Below are 26346 nucleotides of genomic sequence, written 5' to 3'. Positions count from 1 at the left end.
TCTTAACAAAGTTGCAATAATACCCTGTCAACCCGAGAAATCTTCACAAATGCTTTATGGATGTGGGGATTTCCCATTCCTTAATGGCTTTAATTTTGCTAGGGTCTACCTTAACGCCTTCATGAGATACAATATGACCCAGATATTCCACCTCTTGTACTCCAAAGAAACATTTGGACATTTTTGCATATCATTGTTTCTCCTTCAACAGTTGTAGCACCCTTTCAATGTGTTCAACATGATCCTTCCAAGACTTGTTGTAGATTAGTATATCATCAAAAAATACTAACAAAAATTTTCCAAGGAAGGGTTTGAAAATGGAATTCATCAAACCTTGAAATGTAGAAGGTGCATTGGTAAGGCCAAAAGGCATGACCAAAAACTCATAGTGACCCTCATGAGTTCTAAATGCCGTTTTCGGAATGTCTTGATTCTTCATTTTGGTTTAATGATATCCTGAATGAAGATCTAACTCGGTGAAGTAAATTGATCCATGCAATTCATCCAATAATTCATCAATGACAGGAATGGGAAACTTATCTCTATTAGTGAGCTTGTTGAGCTCCCTATAATCCAAACACATCCGCCATGATCCATCCTTCTTGTGCACCAATACTACTGGAGCAGAGAAAGGACTTTGGCTATGTTGAATTATACCAACCTTAAGCATTTTTGCAACCATACAGTCAATTTCACTCTTTTGGGCATAGGGATATCTATACGGACTAATGTTTGGAGGAACACTTCCTGGAATCAAATATATAGCATGATCATGATCACGAATAGGTGGGAGACCTTTGGGAGTCTCAAATACCTTGCAATGATTGTCCAAGACTTTTTGGAGATCTGGAGAAATAGATGATTTCGATGTGGAAACATCTAGCGTACACAATTGTGCAATTACACCTTGTTGTTCCTTTTTTAGAAGCTTTGTCATACCATTGGAGCTTATTATCTTTCATGGCTTCCCTGCAATACCCATTAATTCAACTTCCTTTTCTTCCGCATAAAATTTCATGAAAAGTTCTTAAAAGTTAAAAGCTATTGTACCCAAGGATTGTAGCCATTGGTCTCCTAGTACAACATCAACAACTCCCATTGGAATAGAAAGCATTGAGATTTTCAATACATATTCTCCCATGGATAACTTGAAATTATGGCACTTTCCAGAGAAACTTATCGTTTCTCCATTTGCAACCATCACTTGACACTCTGGTGCTGGATATAGGAAGCAATTCAATTCTTTTGCTATCTTACAATGAATAAAATTGTGGGTACTTCCTGAATCAATCAACACTATTACTCTTTTCTTCTTGATTTGTCCATCTATCTTGATAGTTTGAGGAGTGGTAACTCCTGCCAATGCATTACAAGATATTGTCAGATTCATTTCTTCTTTATCTAGGCTTTGTTCCTGGAGTATATCCTCTTCTTTTGACCTTTCTTGCTCCTTTTCTTCTTCCTCTTCACAATCTATGTAGAATAATTTATTCTTAGCACACTTATGACCTTTAGTGTATTTGTTATCACAACTGTAACAAAGCCCTTTTGCTCTTTTTTCTTCCAATTTTTGTGGTGTCAACCTTATAGGTTGTGGAAGGCTAGGGGCAAAAATACTTCCATCTTTATAGTTGTGAGTGGTATGCTTCCTAGTTGCCATAATTTTGCTTTCCATTTTTTTTTGCTAACCTAAATGCCTTCTCTAATGAATCAGGTTCCCAAAGGCGAGTATCATGTTGGATATTATCCTTTAAAGTCCCTATGAACACATCAATCCTATGCTCCTCCAAAATATTTTTTACCCGTATGTTCAATTTTTGGAACTCCTCAATGTGCTCCATTATTGAACCCTTTTGTTTAAGACTTATAAATTCGCTAAAAAAAGTGTTGCTTTTTGTATCCTCATAATGTGCTTTCAATTCTTCCATAAAAATTGCCCAAGTGATAATTTGTTTAGGAGAGAAAAGCCATTGATACCATACAAAATAATTTCGTTCCAAATAGAAAGTTGCAATATGTACCTTTTGTGTGTTTTGCACATTATTGAGATCGAAAAATTACTCCATTTGTAATATCCATGTTGCGGGAACCTTTCCATCAAACTTCCTCATATCAATTTTTTGAATATGGTGGGTCTTCGATCCAACATTGGAGTCTATGGAATCATGATTAACATATATTTTGTTCTCATCATGAGTTTCCTTTACTACCCTTTTACCATTAGTGACCATTTCTTGTAGCAACATATTCAACTTTATCTTCAATTCTTCCATCTTATCATCCAGGCTATCCATTTTATCGTCCATGTCATTCATCTTAGCATACATGCCATTCATCTTAGCATCCATTCCATTCATCTTAGCTTCCATGCCTTTCTTTAAACCATCCATCTTAGATTCTGTTACCTTTTGTGCAAGTGACACTTGTTGCATTTGGTCTCGTAATTTTGATATATCATGTTGCATTTCTTCCTCTTCTTCATGAGTCATGCTAGAGCTCTCAAGTTGCTTAATAGGTGTTTGCATTTTCTTTCCTTGGGGCATCAATTACTGATAATAATGCTTTACTATTCTCTTTGAATTCCTTCAAACTAATTTTTAAAACCAAGCTTATGCAAAAAAAAAAAAAAAAAAACTACACACCTTTTTCCACTTTGTAGGAGATTGATATTGAATCTGATGTATCTCTGTAATTTCGAATCATCCAATTTTGAAATTGCAACCTGCAGCAACCCTCTGCGTCCTCTTTCTAATGCCGCTAGTCTGATTCAAATTGGATTCTCCAAGGAAGAGTTATGAACAATCTCCCAAGATGAACTGATTATAGATCTTTCCAGAAGAGTGAAATTGTATGAAGTTCCACGTGTCACTGTTTCGACCTTTGGCTCTAAAAAATATATACAAGAAACTACTGTCCGTCCTCTTTCTGTACCTTTTTACAAAATTTCAATCCGGTGCTTAGAGAGAAAGTTATGAAGATTTTCCCCAAGTCACCTATTTGGAATGTAATTAAAGAGTCTGCAAAAATACCAACTTCCTCAGATCATATCTCTACAAATATAGCACAAAAGGCTCTGAAATTTGGACCCGAGGTTCAGTGTGAATTTGTCTCACATGGGTTTTTTTTTCTCTTTTTAAACGTTGCAGAAAAAAAGTTATAGCGAAAATGACATGATGACCTATTTGGAGCAGTGAAACCCTAGAATCCAAAGCTCTCATACCAAATGTTATGAAACCAGCTCAAAAAAAGATAGAAAAGATAGATGAACGCCTTAGAATTCAGCCTTTTCGAAGGGGAAACCTCCTTTACATTACAGAAATGAATAATTCTTGGATGATTCAAATGAAAAAACTTCCTTTCTCTATATAGGAGTATAAGGAGTCCCAACATAACCAAGCTGACTTAACAATAATAATATAAGGGCACATAAATAACAATAGAGGGATTCTATGGGGCACAGTAATAACAATATGAGGACAATAGGGGCACAACAATAATAATAAGGCATACAACTACAATATTAATGGGGGCATCACTAGTATTATAGGGACCTAACATTAAACCACCTCCACCCTAGTGAAACCGTGACCACAAAAAAATCGGTGCTCCGATCACAACTGAACAAAACTTGGAATGCCATTTGGAATCCAGCACTATCCTTGTCGAATTTTCCATCTCCTTCTCTCTCAGGATTTACTGAAATCTAAACCTGGATCACTAGGCCCTCAACCGTGAAATCTTCGTCACGATTTACTGTGTATCCTGCTGAAACTGGCCAAGGGATTCCTAGGCCTTCTGTAGTGGAACTTGATAACACCTCTGTGTGGGATTCTGATATCCATACAAATATAGGCACAAGCTGAAGTGTAGATGTTCCTGAGACATTGATCCGGATTTAAACAGGAACGCAACAAATTACAGAGATAACCATATACACAAAGATGCAACGGAAATAATACTTCATTTCATTAATGGAAAATACTGAACTATGCTTACAACCAGAAATGGAAACAAACCAGCTAGGGCGATGGTAGCTTATCTCTGAGAAGAGATGTGATGGCTACATGCCTCTGAACTGTATTACAATGAGGCTCGAAGGCCTATTTATTGTTGAGAAACAATGGAAAACCCTTAACATTCCAAAACCTAACCCTAGGAGATGAAACGCCAAACTGTGGGCCCCGTTTTGGGGTAAATTGGTACAACTTCCCGGGGTCGTAACTTTGGCATATGATCTTCGTTTGATGCATACAATAGCTCATTAGAAAGATCTATCCGAGCACTATCATTGTTGGAATGGGCAACATCGGTCCATTCCATGGACCCATGTTGCCCTCGGATTCCCAAAAAAACGTCGTTTAGGGCCTCAAAACGGCTCCGGAAGTTCAGGACCCGAAAAACTGCTAAAAATAGTAAGTTGTGCTACAATTAAGGAAACTGAAAATGCTGAGAAAGACAATGGTGGGGGTCCAGGTGGACTTGGCAGGTGGCCACCAATATCCACCTGGATCATTCCTCCCCCCTTAGGAGGCAATGGTCCCCATTGCGTTGAGCTCCTCCATGGGATGAGGAAACTTCTGCTGAACTTGTTCCCTGGTGAGCCACTTGCCCTGCTGAAGGAGTTGGCCTGCTTTGACAACTCGATACAGTTGGATATTCTGTTGGCGAGTCTTCTTGATCTGTGTGTCCATGATCTGATCAGTTGCAGCTTGTTCCATGCAATTTGGATTTAATTCTGTGGGTTTGAGTTGTTCTGCAATGTCGGAGGTGTCTAGCAATGGTGGAAAGTATGGCCGAAGGCGGTCCACATTGAACACTGGGTGCAGGCCAAGGAATGGGGGAATGCTGAGCTCAAATGCATTGTCTCCCATAGCCTTAGTAATGGTGTAAGGACCATATCGGAGTGGTCTCAATTTCCGATAGGCTCCAGTAAGGCGTTCCTTTTGCAAATGCAACCAGACTTTGTCGCCCACCTGAAACTTGTGTGGCACCCGATGTTGATCATGTCGCTACTTGTACTTGGCATTTGATTTCTCAAGAATGTCATGGACCTGCTGGCGAATATGTTGGATGTGCTCAATGAACCTGGTGGCCTTATCCGTTTCGGACTGGACATGAGCTGAATTCATGTGAGTAGCTGCAAGTGGCATGGCCACATCAATGGGGCATAGTGGCTGGAATCCCAAACCCACCTGGAAAGGGCTATGGCCAGTGGAGCTGTGAAGAGCTCGGTTGTAGCTGTGTTGAACATAGGGGAGGCTCTCGTCCCATGTGTGTGGATGCTTTGAGTTATACATGCGCAAAATGTGCACAATCATCCTATTGACAACCTCTGTCTGGCCATCAGTTTGAGGATGGAAGGCTGTGGACTTCGTGAGTTTGGTGTCCAGCATTGACCAGAGATTGGACCAAAATGTGCTGAGAAACCGACTGTCCCGATCTGAGATGATAGACTGTGGGATCCCAAAGTGCACCCACACTCGTTCAAAGAAGAGTTTAGTAGTGGCTTCTGCTGTGATATTCTTCTTGCAGGCCACCATAATGGCCATCTTCGAGAACCTGTCGACGACCACAAAAACACAGTCATTTCCATGCTTAGTGGAAGGAAGGCCTGACATGTAATCCATGGAGATGGATTCCCAAGGTCGGCTAGGGGTAGGAAACGGGGTATAGAGGTTGTGCTTCTTAATGGTCGGTTTGGCAATGGCATAGGCAGTACATGATCGGATGTACTTCCCAACATCCTATCGAAGATTCAGCCAATAGAAATAATTTTGCAGTACTGCCACTGTTTTCTCGACCCCGAAATGCCCAGCAGCCCGACTGTAGTGTGCTTCCCAAATCATCTTGGCACGCTTGCTTGAAGGAACACAAAGGTGACCGAGGTGGCATAATAGGGCATCCTGGAGGTGAAAATCTGCAACATGCCGACCCTCCAAGAGTGTCTGGTATGTGTGGCCGAATTCTGGGTCGCTTTTGTAGAGAAGTGGCCAATCAGAAGTCTCGTGCCCACAAGAGTTGAGCACGATGGTTAGTGCCATGATCGGTGGTTGACTGAGGCAATCTGCAACATTATTGGTGCTGCCCTTTTTATACTTGATATTCAAGTGAAACTGTTGCAGGTATGTAGACCACTTCTGATGGCGATCATTCTGCAATTTCCCTTGGGTCTGTATGAACTGCAGGGGTCGGTGGTCTGTGCGGATGACTGTTTCCTTCCCCAAGATGTAATGCTTCCATTGTCGGCAGGCCTGTACAATGGAATACATCTCTTTATCATAAGTGGGGTACTTACGGACTGTGTCTGAAAGTGTTTCACTGTGATATGCCATTGGATGTCCATGTTGAGTAAGGACTGCCCCAATAGCATAGTCAGAGGCATCTGTCTCGACCTCAAATGGTTGTTGTAAATCTGGTAACGCGAGCACTGGTGCCGTGCAAGGGCGATCCTTCAACTCCCTGAATGCCTTCTGTTGAGATTCAGACCAGAAGAATTTTGCTTTCGCCCCTCCCTTGGTGACTTGACTCAAGGCCCAAGAAATATGAGAAAACCCAACACAAACCTGCGGTAGAAGTTGGCCAGACCTAGAAAGCTGCGAAGCTCTGTTAGAGTGGTTCGAGAGGGCCAATCTCGAATGACTTGGACCTTGGCTGGATCGACATGCACCCCCAGTTCATCAATGATGTATCCTAGATACTGAACCTGGGTCATGCCAAAAGTGCATTTCTCCAAATTGGCACATAGCTTGTGTTGCCGCAGTGTTTGGAGAACCTATCGGATGTGGTGGAGGTGCTCTTCCCAACTCTGGCTGAAGACCAGAATGTCATCCAAGTATACTACTACAAAGGAGTTGGTGAATGGCCGCAAGATGTCATCCATTAGCCTCATAAAGGTTGCAGGAGCATTCGTCAATCCGAAAGGCATGACAAACCATTCGAAGAGGCCCTCCTCGGATTTGAAGGCAGTCTTCCACACATCGGAGGGTTCGATTGGTACCTGATGATATCCTGACTTCAGATCGATCTTGCAGAAATATTTCACCCCCTTTAGTTGGTCTAGGAGGTCATCAATCCGCGGGATCAGGTACCTATTACGGACAGTGATCTTGTTCAGCGCCCGATAGTCAATACAGAGTCTCCACGTCCCATCCTTCTTTTGTACCAACACGATCGGGCTCCCACAGGGCGATGAACTCGGACGGATGTGACCTTTCTGCAGGAGCTCCTGAATCTGCCTCTTGATTTCATTATTCTCCATAACGGAGTGCCGATAAATTGGTCCATTGGGTAGCGGCGCACCTGGGGTCAGATCGATGGAGTGCTTGACTTGACAGTGCAGAGGAACCCCTGCCGTGGAGGTGAAGATGTCCTCGTACTCCTCCACAATCTTGTCCATCTGTAGTTGTCGTGCAGAGGGACACCGTTTGGAGGCCGCGGCCACTGTCTTCTTCTTTCCTTGAGGATGTATCATCAGGAAAACAAATTTCCTGGTTTTGGAAATGATCTTACTGCATTGTTTTGCAGTAATGAAATAGATGGCGGCAGGTGGTGCTACCTCTGGTATCCTGAACAAATTATTTCCCAATGTAATAATAACAACACGGGGCCTTGATTCATACACAGCATGTCGCTTCCACAAGTATGGTTGTCCTAGTAATACATCACAAACTTCAAGGGGAGCAATGTCACACAATACCTCATCCGTGAAGGGCTTGATGTTGTATGGAAGGCGACACTGCTGGCTCACGCGAAGATCTCGTCCTTGGTGAAGCCACCCAATGGTGTATGGTTGTGGATGTGCTGTGGTCGATAAGCCCAACCACTTCATGACCTCTGCCGAAATGAGGTTCTTTTGACTCCCGCTATCAACAATGAACTGTATCGGGGAGCCCTTTACCCACATCTGGGAGTGGAAGAGATGCTTCTCCTCCTCTGGATCTTCGGGTTCATTTTTCTGGATCTTTGCGGTAGCAACAATGGCGCTGGGATCCGCATCAATGATCTGCTTCCCTTTTTCATACCCCTTATCGGGTTTTGACTCAGAGTCGGAACATGCATCTGATTCTGAAACCTTTAGCTCAGCCACCAGTGACTGCTTGGCCCGACACTCACTTGTGTTGTGAGTGGAGCTCTTATGGAACTCGCACCATTTTCGAGTGTCCTTTCTTGGCTTCGCGCAGCTGTTCTTTGCTTGCAGCTTCGGCTGGTTGTCTTGGGTTGTCCCTCCTTGGCTTTGTCCTTTGTTCTGTGGTTTCGGGGCACCTTTCCCCTGCTATGGATTCGCAGATCCAAAGTCTCGCTTCTTTTGTTTAAACTTCTGCTCGACCTTGACGGCATATCGGTGTGCTGTGCCGAGCGAGGGGATGTTTAGGAATTGTATTTCTTCCTGGATGTACCTGTGCAGGCAGCCACGGTATTTGAGTATCAAATGTTGCTCCGAATCCTTGATACCCAACTTTGTGCGAAGGGTATGGAAAAGATTGGTGAACTCTGGCACGTCTTGGTCCCTTCCCTGCCGCAGCGTGGTCCACTTTATGTATTCATCCTCATAGCTTCCGAGAGGGTAGTACTGCTCCTTGATGGCATCCCGGAACGAATCCCAGGTGGGTGCAGCTGAAAATAGTGAGCCAGTACTTTCATCCTTCTGCTCGCAGTAGGTTTCCCACCAGTCCTTGACGTGGGGGGCTGCTTTGAGAAGAGCAAAAACAATCTTTTCCCGACTTGAAAATTCATGAACAGAAAAATAACCCTCTAGCAGATTTAACCATTTATCTACAGCATTTGCGTCTATCTGACCCTCGAATATGGGGATTTCAAAATTAACTTGTACCTTAAAGGGTGTGGCGTTTCCAGAGTAGCTGCTGGAAGCCGATGCATCGCTTCTGGGTAGCCGCTGAAGGATCTGGGCAAAACTGTCCATCATCGCGTTCCGTTGTCGCTCGAGGGCTTCTTCGAGCAAGATTTTGATGGGATCTCCTGCCCCCTCGTCTTTCTTCTCGTCCGCCATGGGAGGCCGTCAGGATTTGCGAGGCTGGTCTTGCAAAGGTTCAACCAGTTCAAGCCCTAACTCCTTATATCCCGACCTTGTTGGGGACATGCAAAGAAAAACAGAGAAAAAGCAGACCGCTCTGATACCACTGATCCGGATTTAAACAGGAACGCAACAAATTACAGAGATAACCATATACACAAAGATGCAGCGGAAATAATACTTCATTTCATTAATGGAAAATACTGAAATATGCTTACAACCAGAAATGGAAACAAACCAGCTTGGGCGATGGTAGCTTATCTCTATGAAGAGATGTGATGGCTACATGCCTCTGAACTATATTACAATGAGGCTCGAAGGCCTATTTATTGTTGAGAAACAATGGAAAACCCTTAACATTCCAAAACCTAACCCTAGGAGATGAAACGCCAAACTGTGGGCCCCGTTTTGGGGTAAATTGGTACATCAACTTCCCAGGGTCGTAACTTTGGCATATGATCTCCGTTTGACGCGTACAATAGCTCATTAGAAAGATCTATTCGAGCACTATCATTGTTGGAATGGGCAACATCGGTCCATTCCATGGACCCATGTTGCCCCCGGATTCCCAAAAAAACGTCGTTTAGGACCTGAAAACGGCTCCGGAAGTTCAGGACCCGAAAAACTGCTAAAAATAGTAAGTTGTGCTACAATTAAGGAAACTGAAAATGCTGAGAAAGACAATGGTGGGGGTCCAGGTGGACTTGGCAGGTGGCTACCAATATCCACCTGGATCAGACATCACAGAATATGGAGCATTGAATGCAGAATATCAGGGAGATGCATCATGAGGATATAAAGGTAGATATTCCATCATCTAGAAATGGCAAGAGGTATCATGAGGTTCAACGGAGGCTTAGAGATGCTCAGTGGTTTATAGAAGCTCCTATGATGAGCAGTACATAACAGAGACAACCAAAGAGGTACATTGCCTACATGGTATTAGTTAGTGAGTTGGTTGATAGCGAGCCTTCCAACGATGAGGAGGTTGAGCAATAGTAAGTGTGACTAAATGTGATGCTTGAGGAATATACCTCCTTCATGCAAAATGACGTTTGGGAGGTTGTACCTAGACTCAAAGACAGGGTAGTGGTTGGATCACGTTGCATATTCAATATTAAGCATGTTGTAGATGGCAACATAAAAAGTTAGAAGGCAAGGATCATGGCCAAGGGGTTCTCTCATAAGGAGGGAAGAGACGATGAAGATAGTTTTCCTCCTACGGCCATATGTACTTCTATATGAGATGTGATCTTATTAGCAACACATATAGGATGGCAGTTCCATCAGATGGATGTCAAGATGGCATTCCTAAATGGTGAGTTGGAAGAGGTATACATAGAACAACCAGAGTGATTTGTGGCACAAAACAAAGAGACCCATGTATGCAGGTTGAAGATAACTTTGTACAGTCTCAAGCAAACTCCTAGGGCATGGTATGAGTACATAGATAAATACTTGTAGGCAAGATAAGGTGAAACAAATTGTTATTTTTGTAGCATTAAAAGGATTGAAGGTGAAAATCACTTTCTTTTAAACTGTAGATCTTATATATGGATTAGATCTAACTTTCAAAATATATCTTACTCTATCAATTTTCTTGAGCTTTTAAGTCACTAAACCTTGTGCTTTTGGAATGCTTCCTCTAATTCCTTTTAAACATTAAAAAAAAGGTACAGAATTTCAAATAATCTTTTATCTTCTCAATAATATGATAAATCATAATGGACCAAGTAAATATTAATCATCATCATTATACAATATAATTATATTTTATTTTACTCTATTATTTCAATTATTTGAAATGGTAGCTTTTTTATAATTTTTAGTTTCATTTTGCTATTTTATTTTTTTAAAATTACTGGGATATGATTTCTTTCTACATTATAATTCTTTAAATTTCTCTAATATCATGATAAATAAAATAATATAATAATAGAATATCAACTCCCTGGAGTTTCCCAGATCAGAGCTGCTCCAGATCAGAGCTGCCCCACATTTTAGATAGCAATTTTTTTTAACCAATAAGCAAATATTTTACTAAAACCGTTAAAAACCTAGTCTAGCATATAATATCACAACTTTCTTATTGAAACAATGTAACCCCACCTCTCATCCTTTGAGACCATGTAACGCTATAAAGACAATTGAAATATCTAACATAATTCCTTGACAATCCACATGTAATTGGTTCAAATCTTATAAGCAAAAATTGACCATAGTGACTGGCGAAAATAAAAATTTTCCAGAATGTTGAAGCTATCTCACGCTATCCCATTTACAGAATTTTATTGGTATGAAAATCGATTTCCAATCCAACCAAGGTAACCTAGAGTCGGACTAAATAAAATATAATATAATTACTTATATACATATGAGTGACACAAATGATATCCACAAATATCCAACAGTCATATTTATTTAGTTTGTAAAGTACATACAGGATGCGGGCATTTATGTAGTTTTTGAAGTGCATACAGGATGCTTAGCCCAGCAGTTCCATAGAGCATGAAAAACATATGGTTAAAATGCAAATCACACAGAGCAATGGCTCAGCCAAATGTTTTGCAGGCCCGCTGAGTGAAGCCCAGACGATTCTTCTCTGTGTCATGCAATATATAGAAATTGTTCTGCTGAAAGTTTCTTATAATAACTGCAGGTCCATCAACAACAGTGCCACCATTCATCATCGCCAAGCAGAATACATGATCAGAACTAACATAAATGAAAGCATTCTCATCAGGCAGTACCATCTGTGAGCCACCGTTGAAATGAAATGCAAAGTTAGGCAACCGAATATTCTCTACGCCAGACACATTGTAACACAAACCTGAACTATTATCAACTTCATCGAATCTTCGATATCGAATCTGAGAAGCAAATACACCTACAATCTGCTTAAAAATTGAATCGGGAAATTTAGCGATATCCCTGGGAACCGCCTTGTTACCGAGCACTATCTTGCTGCCGTTGTTTAAGTAGTCAAGGCAATACGCAAATTTATCGCCAATAAGAGGAGCAAGCTGGGAAGGCATAGACAGTCCTCCTCTGCCAAATCCTCCAACACCAGCAAGCTGGTCCGCAAGCCCTGAACATCATATAGTGAACTGCTTTATTTTTTCTCTTCTTCCTCCGTTCTTCCTGGTTATCCTCCCACTGCAACTCTGTGCAACATTGTCTCAACAGAAGGAGCATGAAATTGATGGAGTGTCCATGAGCCTCCACATGAAGATGAGGATGACGAGCGGGTCTACAAAAAAGATCACTGTGAAAGAGCGTCTCTACTATCCAAGCGACTTCGCCGACAATTTGATGTAATACTCGCTCATGGACACACCATCAATTTCATGCTCCTTCTGTTGAGACAATGTTGCACAGAGTTGCAGTGGGAGGATAACCAGGAACATCAGCTTCAACTGGGCGGCCATCATTCTTATCCACCTGCAGTGTGGGCCATTTGATAGTCCCTATCCCAGAATGTAGGGTTGTTCTTATCCAAGTTGCAGTGTCGGTCATTTGATGAGATTATCGGGGACTATCATTATAGGTCTCATTATAGGTCTTTATGGATTTATCCCAGAGAAAAAAAAAAATTATTTGGAATAATCTATCAATGATTTCATAGAGTAGGATTTCACTCTGGCTGAATGTTTTGAGCCTCTCATAATTGTGTTATTACATTTGGGAATAATTAGCTCTTAGCTAATCAAAATCCATTATAATTATTTTTTTGTGTAGACTAAAATATTGGATTTTTTTAGCTTTCCTATATATATTTTATGGATTTTATCTAAAATCATATTTTATGGGTTTTATCTAAAATCTGATCAGAAATATGAGAACTCTTAGCTAATCAAAGTTTATTATAACTATTTTTTGTGTAGTCTAAAATTTTTGATTTTTTAACTTGCTGATGTATATTTTATGGGTTTTATCTAAAATTTGATCACAAATTGTTGGAATATTAGATTTGAATTATTTAATATATACAGATTCATTGTTTTAGAAATTTTTAATGACTATGAATTTATTTATATGTATTTAAAAGTAATTTCAAATAACAAAAGGTAATGGTTTTATTCAAATTTTAGCTACTAAATTATCACAAAAACTGAGAAACAAAAAATAAATCTAAAATTATTAAACCTTATCTCTATTTTTATTTTGAAAATAAAATAAAATTATAATGGTCTCACTCAAATTTTTCTCAATAAATTATCCAAAAAACATAAAAACAAAAAATAAATCTAAAATAGTTAAACATCATCTTTATTTTTATTTGAAAATAAAATAAAATAAAATAATTACTTAGCTGTAATTATTTATATGATTCTCCATATAAATAAATATTAATAATTAGGAATAAAGCATCTTTAATATTTTGGAATATATATTTTTAATATAAAAATCAAAACAATAAAAAATCATTTTTTTTCAAATTATAAGATAGGTTTTTTCACAAATTAGGTTATAAACCTACCAAAGAGGACCTCTTCCATGAGATTGAGAGAGATCATGATAAACATCACTAACCATTCCTTTTAAGGTAGTGTGATTCTTATCAAGAAAGTAATAAAGATTTGATGGTGGGAATGGAATTCCGGAAGGAGGTTTTACGAAAGAAAGTGGAGTAATGTTTGGGCTTTCAATCATGGAACGTTGATTCCAAACATTTTATAGTAAATGCTAATATGGAAAACGACGATAGTTAGTAAGGATTGTAGTTTCAACTTTTTTTAAATCATGTAATTTTTGTTTGATATTTATAAGAAGAGGTTAATTCTAAATCTCTTGGTTACTAATTTTTTTTCATGCTTTTATAATATGATCTTCATTTTGGTATCATGTTATTTATGCACAGAGTATTGGTTCAATTAATTATTATAAATTGTTAAGTGTCATGGATAGTTTTTTTAAGAAAATTTTTCTCTTCTCTTTTTCAATCTTGTTTTACTTTTTTCTCCTTATGTAGAATTTAGCATTTACTCCTAGTTTTCCTTCCCTAACTATCCCATCTATTGGTAGTAGTTACTCTTATTTTTCCTTCCCTAAGTCCAAGGCATTCCTTGGTTAGGATGGTTATATTCTTCTCTTTATGACAATAGGATGAGTTACTAGTGAAAAGTATTCTAGAATTGGGTAAAAGTTCAAACCATCACCCTACTTTTAAAACCTTAACATCCATTATAACTATGGACCCTCTTTCCTCTCATCCTCAAACCAAAATTGTGGGGTGCGAATTTTACTTGTTTCTTTTGCGGGTGGCGTTCTTTTCTAAAGCCCTATTTAGGCCATATTGTGTTAATTTTTTGTTCAGGACTATTTTTAATAATGAAACTTTTAGCCTTGTTGTTGGTTTTATATATAAGATGGAAAATTCTTCCAAAGGAACAACTTTTTTCCCCTAAACCAACCCCTCTCTACAAGAGTGCTTGATGCTTAAAAAGTGCACAATTAGTTGCAATGCAAGCTACCTCAAACTTCCAACTCTAGTTCTTCGAGTACACAAAAGGGAAATGGAGGATATGGACAAAAAAATAATCATTGGCCAATATTTTCTTTTTTCATATTTAAGAGAAAGATTTTAATGATGATATTTAACTCTTTGGAGTGATTATATTTGAATGGCTCTAGTATAAAATGTTTGGATACAAATATATTCAACCTAATGAGCAACCTTTTCTTATCATAAAATTAATCTCAAGATTGACATTGTGATTAGACTTATGTACATGATTGAATTGTCATTCATTCATTAGGTTAAGAAGTCACTTCCAAATTAGAATTGTAGCCAAATTAATTTTGGACAACATCAATTAAATATATGTTGAGATATGAATTATTAAATAAAACATATTAAGGATTTACATTACATAAATGCATAAAACATGTCAATTATTTAGCTACTTTAAAATAGATTTATATGACATGGGAAAGTAACTAATTCTACTAAATTCCAATGCTTTAAACCATAATACATCCATGGATGCTTAAAAACTCAAAATACCAAACAATCAGAAGAGTAATTAAGAAATAGTTTATTATTTCATTTGGTGGCATGAATTACCACTGAGTTCTCTCATAGTCATGCATACTGGTGCCCAACAACTTTCATACATTTAGTCTTCAACTCCTACCACCCCAAAGGGGATGAGGGTAGTGTCCCAAGATAAGTGTCACATGTACCAAATCTATATAAGGCACTTGGATAAAAAAGTGTGACAAGAAAGAAATTCAAGTTTTTCATGGTAATATGTGTATGTTAATGGAACAGAAAACCATTGAAATGTATGCCTTGAAATTCACCAAATTGATTGGTAAAATAAGAAACTCAACTTGAATAATTTTATGGTTGGTAAATGATATTCATTGATCTCTCATCTTATAGTACATCAAAATAGTATTGATTAGATGCTATTTGCATTTGTTAATATAAATGGAGAATGAAATTTTTTAGTAATGAACAAATATAGACTTCATAATTCACCATTAAACCAGTAATAAGACTACAAGAGGATTTCTTAATACATAAGAAACACCAAAGAAATCACACATAGATGACTCATTGGAAACTATTTTTAGGATTAGACATAAACCCTAGATTCCATAGCTTATGGGTATGAATTTATATCAAACCCCAACGCAAATTTTCTATGATGTATACCTCACTATTTAACCTCAATCTCCTAAAACTTTTGTTTTCTAAATCTTCTCAAAAAAAGGTTATAGCGAAAATGCCAAGATGACTTGATTGAAACAATAAAACCCTAGGATCATGCTCTAAAATTAAATGTTATGAACCATGTACTTTAAAATGAATACAATCCAATTAAAGGGTAAGACATCAATTTACAATAATGTTAATAGATAAGATAGAATACGATGATCCTAACAATAAGTCTCTCTCTCTCTCGATATATATATATATATATATATATATATATATATATATATATATATATATATATATATATATATATATATATATATATATATATATATATATATATATATATATATATATTGTTGGCTCATATGGGCCTCACCCAAGTTCAGAAGAATTATTTAGCCAAGCAAATCCTGTAGCAACCGGCCCTTTCGACAATAGCTCACGGAATGTGAATTGAGGTCTCACCTGAGGTAGTAGGCGAGGGTGCTGGAACCAGGTTTCTACATCCTTGGGTTGTCTAAATGTGGTCTGTAGGTATCACGCGCCGTTCCGCAACTTCACGCTACTTTATATTCATGCAGATTCGGACCCGTATAAGTGTTAACATTCTACAACCATGGGGTTTACAGATCTAATCTAGATAACTCAGATCTACTTAAGAGAGTGTTTAAGCAAACATTTAAGTGATCTAACTCGTTCATGCACTTTAAAGTAAACTTTAAATCACATGTATTTTCATCATAAGCATATGTGCATAATTTAAAGAGTTATTTTAATCTTTCATACAGTGAGATCCACGATATTCAGATTGTAACACAGAAATTGCAAAAGAAACTTATCTTTTTTTTCACTTATCACCAACACATCCAGGTCCGCCTTGCGCACTCGGCTGTAGGGGTCCGCGCACACAGCCGCGGACTCTTCTAGGACTCTGTGCACACAGCTGCAAAGCCTCCACCTCCTATCCCAAACCCTCGACTCAGACTTATAGACGCTTTCTTGCTATTCTCCTTAACAACCCATTACATTTTAGATCCAAAATCATATCCCAAAATAACTACCTATCCCTCTTAGAGTCGTGCTCTATTTATACCTTCCTATGGTCTGTGGACCGACTTACTTCTTATTATTTTAAATTATTTATTGGGCGGACAATCCTTTGACTCGACCTTTTACACATCACGCTCCACATACTTCGGAGTCTTCCACAATAATTTACTCCTAATTTCTAGGCTTTATGCCCCCAAAAGCATTACGCGGGACATCCACTACCCAACAGTCCCCGAACACAATCATCGTGACTTGTCCCGAGTCACTCATCGACATGGCTAGACGGTCTACCATGGCCTCGCAGTTCGCCTCCCTTTGAGTGATTCTCATCATCCTGCTACTCCGTTGTTGCTACCTACAATCCTTCATCTAGTTCCAGTTTCGTTGTTTCTCCCCCTTCTTGCAACCGATAATGCTCATTCTCCTCTACTAAGTTAACACAGAACACCCCCTTAGAAAATTTTAATCCGAGTGGGGGAGCGGTATATGGGACCCCCTGGTACCACCGCAGCCACTTTCAACGTCCATATCTTCTCTTCGCACAGTCTGTTGCAGCTTGTGTTGCAATTTTGCAAGACCTTTGCTGCTGTCGGATAGATCCCAATTATTAAGGAATAATGGAGCTGAATTATTAACTGCATATCTATTCGTGGTCTTTGTCTATCGATCCTTTTGTTTTTATGTTGTAATTCACTGACCTACCCCTAGGCGGGGCGATGCCATTCGGACCAATTCTGCTTCGTGTCTCCCCTTTTCTGGTACATCCTCTACTGTTGCTGCTATAGTCTGCAGGGTGCCTGCAGCTGTCAACACCATACGCCTTAGAGAGTCCTGTTGCTTCAGCGGCCATATCACCACCCTCAGGCTTACTCCCTGTGCAGAGAGCATGAACAACGCCATATTGATACCCAGTATATGCTTTCCAGAAGCGTAGGTCACTCAGTAGATGCCCCTCAGGGATTTATAAGCCATGAAATTTTCAAATTCACTGATTCCCACCTGTTTTATCATCCTTGTGTAAAATTTGTGGCAGCTCATTCCATATTTGGCTCATACTGTTTCTCTTAATTGCTTGACGCCTCCTCCCTTTTTCCATAACGTAAACATCTTGTCATGAACAATGATATCAACGGTCATCGTTTCCCTTATGAGCGCATCTGTGTGTTGCATCTTAATCAACCACGATCCTCATGTTTGGCCAAATGGATGTGTACCTTGGTTTTTGTGCATCAGGCCCCGAACTACTTTATCGTCCCACACCCTCTTTCAACTAGTTGGATCAGTGAGACTATCCTCTAAATGGTTAGTGAGGCAGGCGACCCACCCGTGTAGATTTTCAGGCGACTACAGTTCACTCTTCTCGGGAAGGGGTATCGATTGAGTTTGGCAAGCTGAACCGCACCCCCATCGGTAACCTCTTTGACGACATAGGGTCCCAACCAATGCATGCGGAGTTTGCCCAAGAACTTTTCGAACTTACTATCATATAATAATACTAGATCATTCTCCTTGAAGGCACACACCTTGATATGGTGATCATGCCACGATTTCTCCCACTATTTCTAGACTTGCTAATGAAATCCAGCCAAAAACCATTCCTCCTCTAGTTCCTATAGTTGCGCATGCCTTTCCTCTAATGCCCTGTGGTTGGCCATACATGTGATTGCTATTATTCGGAGATTGGGCACAATATATTCCATAAGCATAACGGATTCCATGCCATAAACTAACCGAAAAGGTGTCTAGCTTGTCAAATTCTTGCACATGATTTGGTATGCCCATAGCACAATAGTATGTGCAAGTCTTAGTCATTGTGTCATGCATTACAGACCTTAGTGAACACAGTTTCCAAACTTTTGTTGAATGCCTCAATATTCCCATTTGCTTGCAGGTAGTATGGCATAATCAGTTGGTGATAGATCTATAATTCCTCAGTAAGTGTGATGATCGTTTCATTCGTGTTCCCCTATCACTCATGAGAATTTTGGGATATCCAAACCTGCTCAGTACATTCTTAAACAAAATCTTCGTTGTTGTCACAGCCATGCAATCCTTTATCGGCTTTGCCTCAGCCCAATGGGTCAAATATTCGGTTGCGGTGATGATATAGCGCACGCCCGTCTTTCCTCGCAGTTCAATAGGCCCGACAAAGTCAATTGCCCATTTCTTAAATGGCTGTAGTGTCATCTGCGGCTGGAGCGGAATTTCATCCCTTCGCAATGGTTTCCCATTCGTTGACATACATCACAGACACGACAGTATGCTTTCAAATCTTTATGTAAAGTGGGCCACCATAATCCTGCATGAAGTATCTTCTGGGCTGTGGCATGACCCGTGTAGTGTCCGCCAGCAACCCCACCATGTGCTTCGGTTAGGATTTGTCCATGTGCGGACTCCAGTACATATCTGCGTAATATTTCATCATTGTCCATCTTGTAAAGGTCGTCGGCGATCACAGTAAAATCTGTGCCACGTATCACCAATTCCTTCTTTTGTTGAATCGAATACCCTTACAACGCAGTTATCGTAGTTAAAAAGTGGATTATACCCTTAAAGGGTCCATCCACAATGCATACTGCACACAATTGGGAATCGGGTAGTCCTTCTTCGAAATTTGTTGGTTCTTCGCCAGTCTCAATTCGGGATAGGTGATCTGGGCCTCCTTTCAGACGTTCTGGCTTTACAACAACCTCGAAATCATATTCTTGAAATAGCAACGACCATCGACAAATGCGCGCCCCCAACACAGGCTTATTCACGAGGTATTTTAGTGTTGAGTGATTAGTATACATCTTAAAATGTCCTCTGAGTAGATAGTGACGGTATTTCTGCAGTGCATACACCATTGCTAGAGCTTCTCGCTCAGTAGTGGAGTAATTCTTCTCAGCTTTGGAAAATCAACGACTTGCAAACACAATCGGGTGATCAATCCCCTCCGCGCTTGGCTGAGTAAGTACATTCCCCAACGCGATACATGATGCATCGACATGCACATGAAATTCTATATCCCATTTCGAAAATACCAAGATAGGGGTCGATGCCATCTTTTCCTTAAGTGTTTCTAGACTCTTATTACACTCATAATTCTAAAAATAGGTAGCATCCTTCTTCAGCAAAAGTTCAATGGGAGTTGTGATCTGGGCGTAGCTTTTTATGAACTTTCAATAGTATCTCGTGTGTCCCAATGTAGCGCGGAGTTGTTTGACACTCTGCAGTGCTTGCAGATTGAGTATAATAGTGATCTTGTTTGGATCCACCATCAGACCCTTCTTACAAACCACATACTCAAGCAGATTCCCGAATGGGACGAGGAAAGTACACTTCTTCAGGTTCAATGCAATCTGGTGTTAGCGATAGGTATCCAGCATTAAACTTAGGCTCGCAATGTGCTTCTTTACTTGGCCGAATACTATCCAGTCATCTAGATAGACCTCTAAGAACTTATGAATGAATTCCTTAAAAGTATCTGACACAATGCAGGAAAATATTGCCAGCATGTTCTTTAATCCAAATGGCATCACTATATACTAAAAACACCCCCATTGAGTAGTGAAAATTGTTTGCTCCAGTCTTCCGGCATGATCTTGATTTGGTGATACCTAGAGAATCCATCCGTGAAGGAGTACACTTCTTGCCCTCCCACATTTTCCAATACCCCATCTGTAAAGGGTGTGGGGAACAAGTCATTAAAACATGCATGATTAAGCTTGCGGAGATCCATGCAGATGCGAATCTCACCTTTCTGTTTCTTTTCCTGCACCATCATAGGGCTTATACAATTAGATTCTTCGACTAGTTCAATAATTCTTGTCGCTAGCATCTTGTCCAACTCTTCACGGATCTTGGCTTTGTATTTGGGATTCAATTGGTAACATCGATGCTTAACCGGCTTGGCATCTGGCTTCAATGTTATCTTCATTACTCCTAAGTCTCCTAGAATTCCTTTCACCTCTGTAATCTTTGTTGGGAATAAGTCTTGGTACTTGCGGAGTAGCTCGACGACCTTTTCCACTGTTGCATCATCCCAGTAATCCCCCCACATAGCATACTTCGGCTGCTCATCCATTCCAATATTCACTTGTTTCGTTTTTAATGGCGTTGTGATATCTAGATCTTCTATTTTTGGGCCACCCACTTCGTAACTTCCTTTGGTTTCTAGGATCTCAATATTGCGCGGGTCATCCTCATCATCTTCTACTTGTATATTGTAGCATTCTAAGGCTTGGTTCAATAGGCGCGACCAATAGGGCTGCACGACTTCTTCAGGTTTGAGCGATGTTTTGAAAATGGCAGCCTTGAAGAGTTGTAATGCATCGTCAACAGTATCCATCCATTGGTCTTCAAATAGAAATGTTGAGAGAAATCCTTCATTCAAGATATCCCACTTGCCTGTGTCATGCTAGAGCTCTGCTTCAGTGTACCAGTTTCTGGGGATGATGCCCATAGTGTGATAAAACAAGTGCACCCATTCTGGCTGAGGCTCTTCTTCGTAGGCTTTGATCCATCTGGTAAGGTGCATACACATATCACCATTCCCATAGTATTTCTCCGTTAAGTGTAATTCGAGCTTCCCAAATCTGATCTTCATGATACGCCTACAGACGCGCCAATCTTCGAACATCCCTTCATGTGTTCCCCACCATCGTGCAAGCGTCACATGCAACACCCACCTCATTGCATAAAATCGTTGGTGCTTTGGTACTGCGATTTCAAATTTGATCAGGAATTTGTCTATTATTGTTAGCCCATCATATGTTGACATTTCGTGATCCTAGGCCTTCATGCAGTATAGAGATTTAGTCATCATGTTGAAACGTAGCAAGAGAAAATGGAACAGCAGGAAGGTAGCCCATTACAAGACCCAGTGGGAGAAGATGAATTGGCCGAAGTCTTGGCCAATATGGGCGAATATGGCCAACCTTCCAGTCCATCAGACCTCCATGCCGAAAAGAAACCCCAGGAGGAAAATGCACCTGAAGAATCACATGCAAAGAAGGCAGAAGAAGAGAATCTTCCTATTCATGATGAAAAGATGATAGGAGATACTAAACAGGAACAATCCATTCCTAAACAGAAGACACCAGAAGAAATTCTGGAGGAAACTGGGGCAGAAAGAGAATTCGCCCAAGAAATGACAGAACCAGTTAGGGTTCTTGCCCTAGAACAGCTAGAGCAGAACAGTGAAGAAACACCCCAGAAAGAAAATCAAGGAATTAGTCATAGTCGAAGCTGTAGTGAACAGCCTGTTGTTCCTTCTAAGGAAATCCTAGAAATTAAAGAATTCCAAAAGGAACAACACAGATTATTGAATATAATAGTCCAGCTGCACCAGCAGATTAGGATTCTAAAAGCAAGGCAAAGGGTAAAAAGGACCTCGGGAAGAAAAAATGTCACCAATCCAGCAAAACCCCTCAAGGCAAAGGGATAGAGGACTAGAATTCATCTTGTTGTTCAAAACCCTATTGAGAACCAGGCTACTGTTCCAAATGATGCTGAGAAATAGACTGTTGTTCCAATTGAAAAGGAACAGCAACAGACTGATATTCACGTTAAGATAGAAATGTATGAGATGATGACCAGTGATAAGGAAATTTAGACGGAGGCACCACTTTCGAGAGTGAAAAGGGTTATGAACTCAAAGCAACGCAGTAGGAAAGTTCAGGTAAAAATCTCGGCCTCCACTGCTGCATGGAGAAGAGATCCAGAAACAATAACCCTATGAAAGCGTTTGAAGCAAGCTTAGCAAGAAGCAAAAAAGCTTAGAGAGCAAACGGTCCCTCGTGAAAAGTATGAAGAGTTACAGCAGCAGCTAAGGAACATCAATCTATCCGAAAGCCAGGCCTTTGAAGGGTGGCGAAGGGAACAAAAGAGAGTCATGAAGGTAACTCGTAGGTTAGATATCGTTATCAAGCAGATGGATACATTGTGTTCTTTATACAATGATGTCTTAGCATGTAGAGCCCCTACTAAGAATTATGCCTTGTTTCTACTGGAATGGTATTTGCAATTAGAAATAAAGGCTGTTAAAGCAGGTGCTCCGATACAAATTAGCATTGTCAATTATTTTATAGACTGCTGTAAGCACTATGGTGTAAAAGTCCAGAGACTACTATGTGAGTTCTATTTACATAACCTTGTATTAGACTAGGAAACTGAGCTGAACCCTGGCCCTTTTGTTGGAGACGTCCAATTGCAGGCATTCATTTCATTTGGGGTTAATCAAATTAAATGGCTTAAAGCCTATAATACTTTCCAAAGGAAAGAAAACAGCTTAGAGTTGTGGGTAAGGGCTGAGCCTAGGGACCCAGTACAGTTGTGGAGAGCACATAGAAACGTCATGAAGACTTCGGGTGTAATTGAAGCATTAGGACCCATGCATGAGGCCCTCATTCGACAGGGATTAGAATAATTTCTTTCTATCAAAGACCTTGCCATTGATGCAGCTAAATTTCGGTATCAAATCTCTAATCCGAATATCCAGCTCAGGGAACCATTTAAGTATGAGAATTCTAAATTAGCTGCCAACTGCTTGCACCTCTATGGTGAAATCGTTTTGAGGGAAGGGCCATCTTGGTTAGGATATAAGTTCCGGAGTCCAATTATTTTGCACCCTGCACCCGGATAACAAGCCCTGTATGAGATGCCTGAGGGTCAGACAGGCCATTTCTTTGACTACTTAGTTACTCATCATGGATTTAGGCCTCCACATGAGATTCCATCTCCAGCCTATTCTCTCACTTCCTTGAATATCAACTACAATGTTTTCATGAGGGCATGAAACAGGGTAAGAAGGGGGGTGTGTGGAGTATTAAAGAAGGTATGTTTTTGATGATTATTTCAATATCTCTTCATTAGAACTTGCAAACCTTTTGTATCATGAACTAGGAAAATGATAAAGAATTATAATAAAACATGTGAGATTAATATGCAAGACTAAATCGCGGAAAATTGTCATTTCCTTATGCAGGAAGGAGGAAAAATGAGAAGTTGCCATTCCAAAGGAAAGGACAAGGACGGGTTAACTGCTGTCCCTTTTACATGAGACCGAATGCAAACAAGGCAAAGCAAATCAAAGAGAATCAACCCGGAAAAGGAGGTGGAGATATCAGCTCGGCGCAGGAGAGAAAAGAAATGACTGAGGACTAACGGTTCGAAAAATCCCTCAGGATCCTTCATCCAGAGGGATCGTTGTTTCATCTATTTCTGCACTTACATATCTCCACCGTCACCCTTATAAAAGGGGCAGCATTGTTGTTGGGCTGCCAAATTAACCTCAATTTTCACTCCATTTTCACCTTTATCCTCATTTTGTCACCTCATTTCATCATATTATCATTACATAACCCTATATTTCCATTACCATATGAGTTTATATTTTCATTTTCCAAAGTTATTAATTTCATGTATTTAGAGTGAATTTATGATTAAAAGTTAGAGAAATAACATGTATTCGCTTATACCCAAAAGTGGCTTGAGTTTGATGACATGTGTAGATCATTTGGAAGTTTCCAAGGCACCCTTATGTGGCCTCCTAAGATCAAATTCGAATTTCAACTCAAGAGGTGGACCATATTCCAAGGAGAAAGATCACGGAGATTTTGATGTGTCATGGGATTTGTATCCAGTATTTAGGGATAAGTTGAGAGAAGTATGGGTCCAGTAGATATTTAAGGGATCTACATTTATTGAGTAGATATCCCTAATTCATGTATAAATAAGAAGAGCATCCTCCAAATCATGTTATGATGAGAGGAGGGAGAGAAAACAATTATCAGTTAATCATTAGCATTAGATTTATGTTCATTCAACATGAATAATACCATTTTCTCCAAATCATGAGTTATGAGTGTTGTTTGATTCTTAAGGTGTGATAATTGTTCATGTGTGCTCATTGAAGAATGGAAGGATCCCCACACTGAGATAAGTGCACTTTGTTGTAAAGTAATGTTGTGAATATACTAATTTTAGTTATGATGTTCATCTTATTTCTTTCTTGTAAATACTTGTAGATAATTTTAGTATGAATTCATGTTGTGGCCATGTTTTTTTGTGTGAAGGTTGATCTCCTTTCAATAGCTAGTTTTGATGTGAGAAGGAAAACTAGGAACTCCTAAGTTAGGAGTCTCTTCTTCATGAGCTAGATTAAATTTAAATAAGATTTACTTTCTCATAAGCTTTCCTAGATTACATTTATGTGAATATTGATTCCCTTTCAGTATATAGTTTTTATGTGAGAAGGGCAATCAAGTCCTCCTAAGTTAGGAGACCCTTCTCCATGAGCTAAGAATTGAATTGAAAACAATATTTACTTGCTTTCATTTATATGCTTTCTTTCTTGCTTTCTTAGGTGTTTGATAATGTTATTATAGGAATATTGTAGAAGGACAATGAGGACTCTTGAACAAGAGACTCTTCTCTATCTTCTAAAGCAAAATAATTCCATTGATCAAACATTTTTGTATGCTTTCATAAAATAGATCTGATAGTTTAGATTTGTAATATGCAATTCCATTCTAAACAAACTTCTTACACCTGTTTCATCTAAGGTCCCATATATTTTGGCTTGCTTCTAGGTTTACGATTTCCCGGATTGATAAATTAAATGATAGTGATTTAGCAGACAACTAAATCGCCCAACAATTGTTAGCTCGAGAGAGAGTTAGATATGGTTACGCTTTTATGTAATTTCTTTTAAGATCAAAACTTTGATCATCGAGTCTCGTTAGGAGCTAGTTTATTATAATTCTACTCTATGCATTAATACAAACTTGGTTATTATTTCATCTCTAAGTCTGGAATAACTTCAAGCGGTGTACCCCTGGAGGCTAAGGGCCCGGCCCTGGAGGACACTTGCTCCTGTATTATTACATTTGGTTTATCCGTGGTTTGCTTATCGACGTTATTTGCTAATCTGATGTGTTTTCTAAGTTTACATCACATGCTCTGTTATGTTTAATTCATTAAGGCTTCTACAAACAGAACAATTGTATTGACTCTGCATCATATTACTGTTCTTTTAAGAGTTGACCTAATATTGCTAGTCTTGACAGAATACTGTAACTATTCCATTACAGAGCTTTTGTGTTGTGCACCTCTTCATTAACGTTACGAAATTCATCTTGGGAGTTATGTTCTTTACGATTATTGGATTTATGAACAACGTTGTGCTATTTTGAAACACAGTCGTATTCTTTCTAACTGAGATTGATACTTGGATTAGATTACTATTTAAGTGTGTTGTGTGCGTATATGGTTTTCAAGTGCTGTTCCATAATTTATCAGTAGTCAGTGTTGTTCCATTGGTGTGTGCTGTTCGATTCGCCCTTAAGAGTGAAAGATTTTCGTTTGATTACGATTAATGCATTTGATCTGATAGATTAAGATTATTACTGCTTGTGAGACTTAGTTTTTGTTCTATTTCTTAGCTGATGTCCCATTTCAGAATTGCTGTTCCATTTCGGATTTGCTGTTCCATTGCAAACTTGTTGTTCGATTTCTTAATTGTTGTTCCATTTCTCATCCACCGTTCCATTTATTGGTGTTGGCGTGAAGAATGATCTCAGGCTGTAGTGAGCACTGGCATTTACTGTCTAGC

General features: G+C 39.4%; 1 protein-coding gene across 1 annotated transcript; it reads right to left on the bottom strand.

Annotated features, from left to right (window-relative positions):
- Positions 1-11583: 11583 nt before the first annotated feature.
- LOC149145776 (aspartyl protease family protein 2-like) lies at positions 11584-17651 on the bottom strand. The gene is made up of 2 exons (XM_089452554.1): positions 17450-17651; positions 11584-12119 (listed from the first exon to the last, which is right to left on the bottom strand). The coding sequence occupies exons 1-2, from the start codon at positions 17649-17651 to the stop codon at positions 11584-11586; spliced, it is 738 nt and encodes a 245-aa protein (XP_089308680.1).
- Between the last annotated feature and the right edge of the window lie 8695 nt (positions 17652-26346).

The sequence above is a fragment of the Pinus tabuliformis genome, chromosome X, assembly GCF_031772625.1.
Source record: "Pinus tabuliformis cultivar Carrire ecotype Pingquan chromosome X, CPIR1, whole genome shotgun sequence".
Taxonomy (NCBI): domain Eukaryota; kingdom Viridiplantae; phylum Streptophyta; class Pinopsida; order Pinales; family Pinaceae; genus Pinus; species Pinus tabuliformis.
Note: the sequence above shows the minus strand (reverse complement) of the source record. Positions and strands in the feature narration are given on the sequence as shown.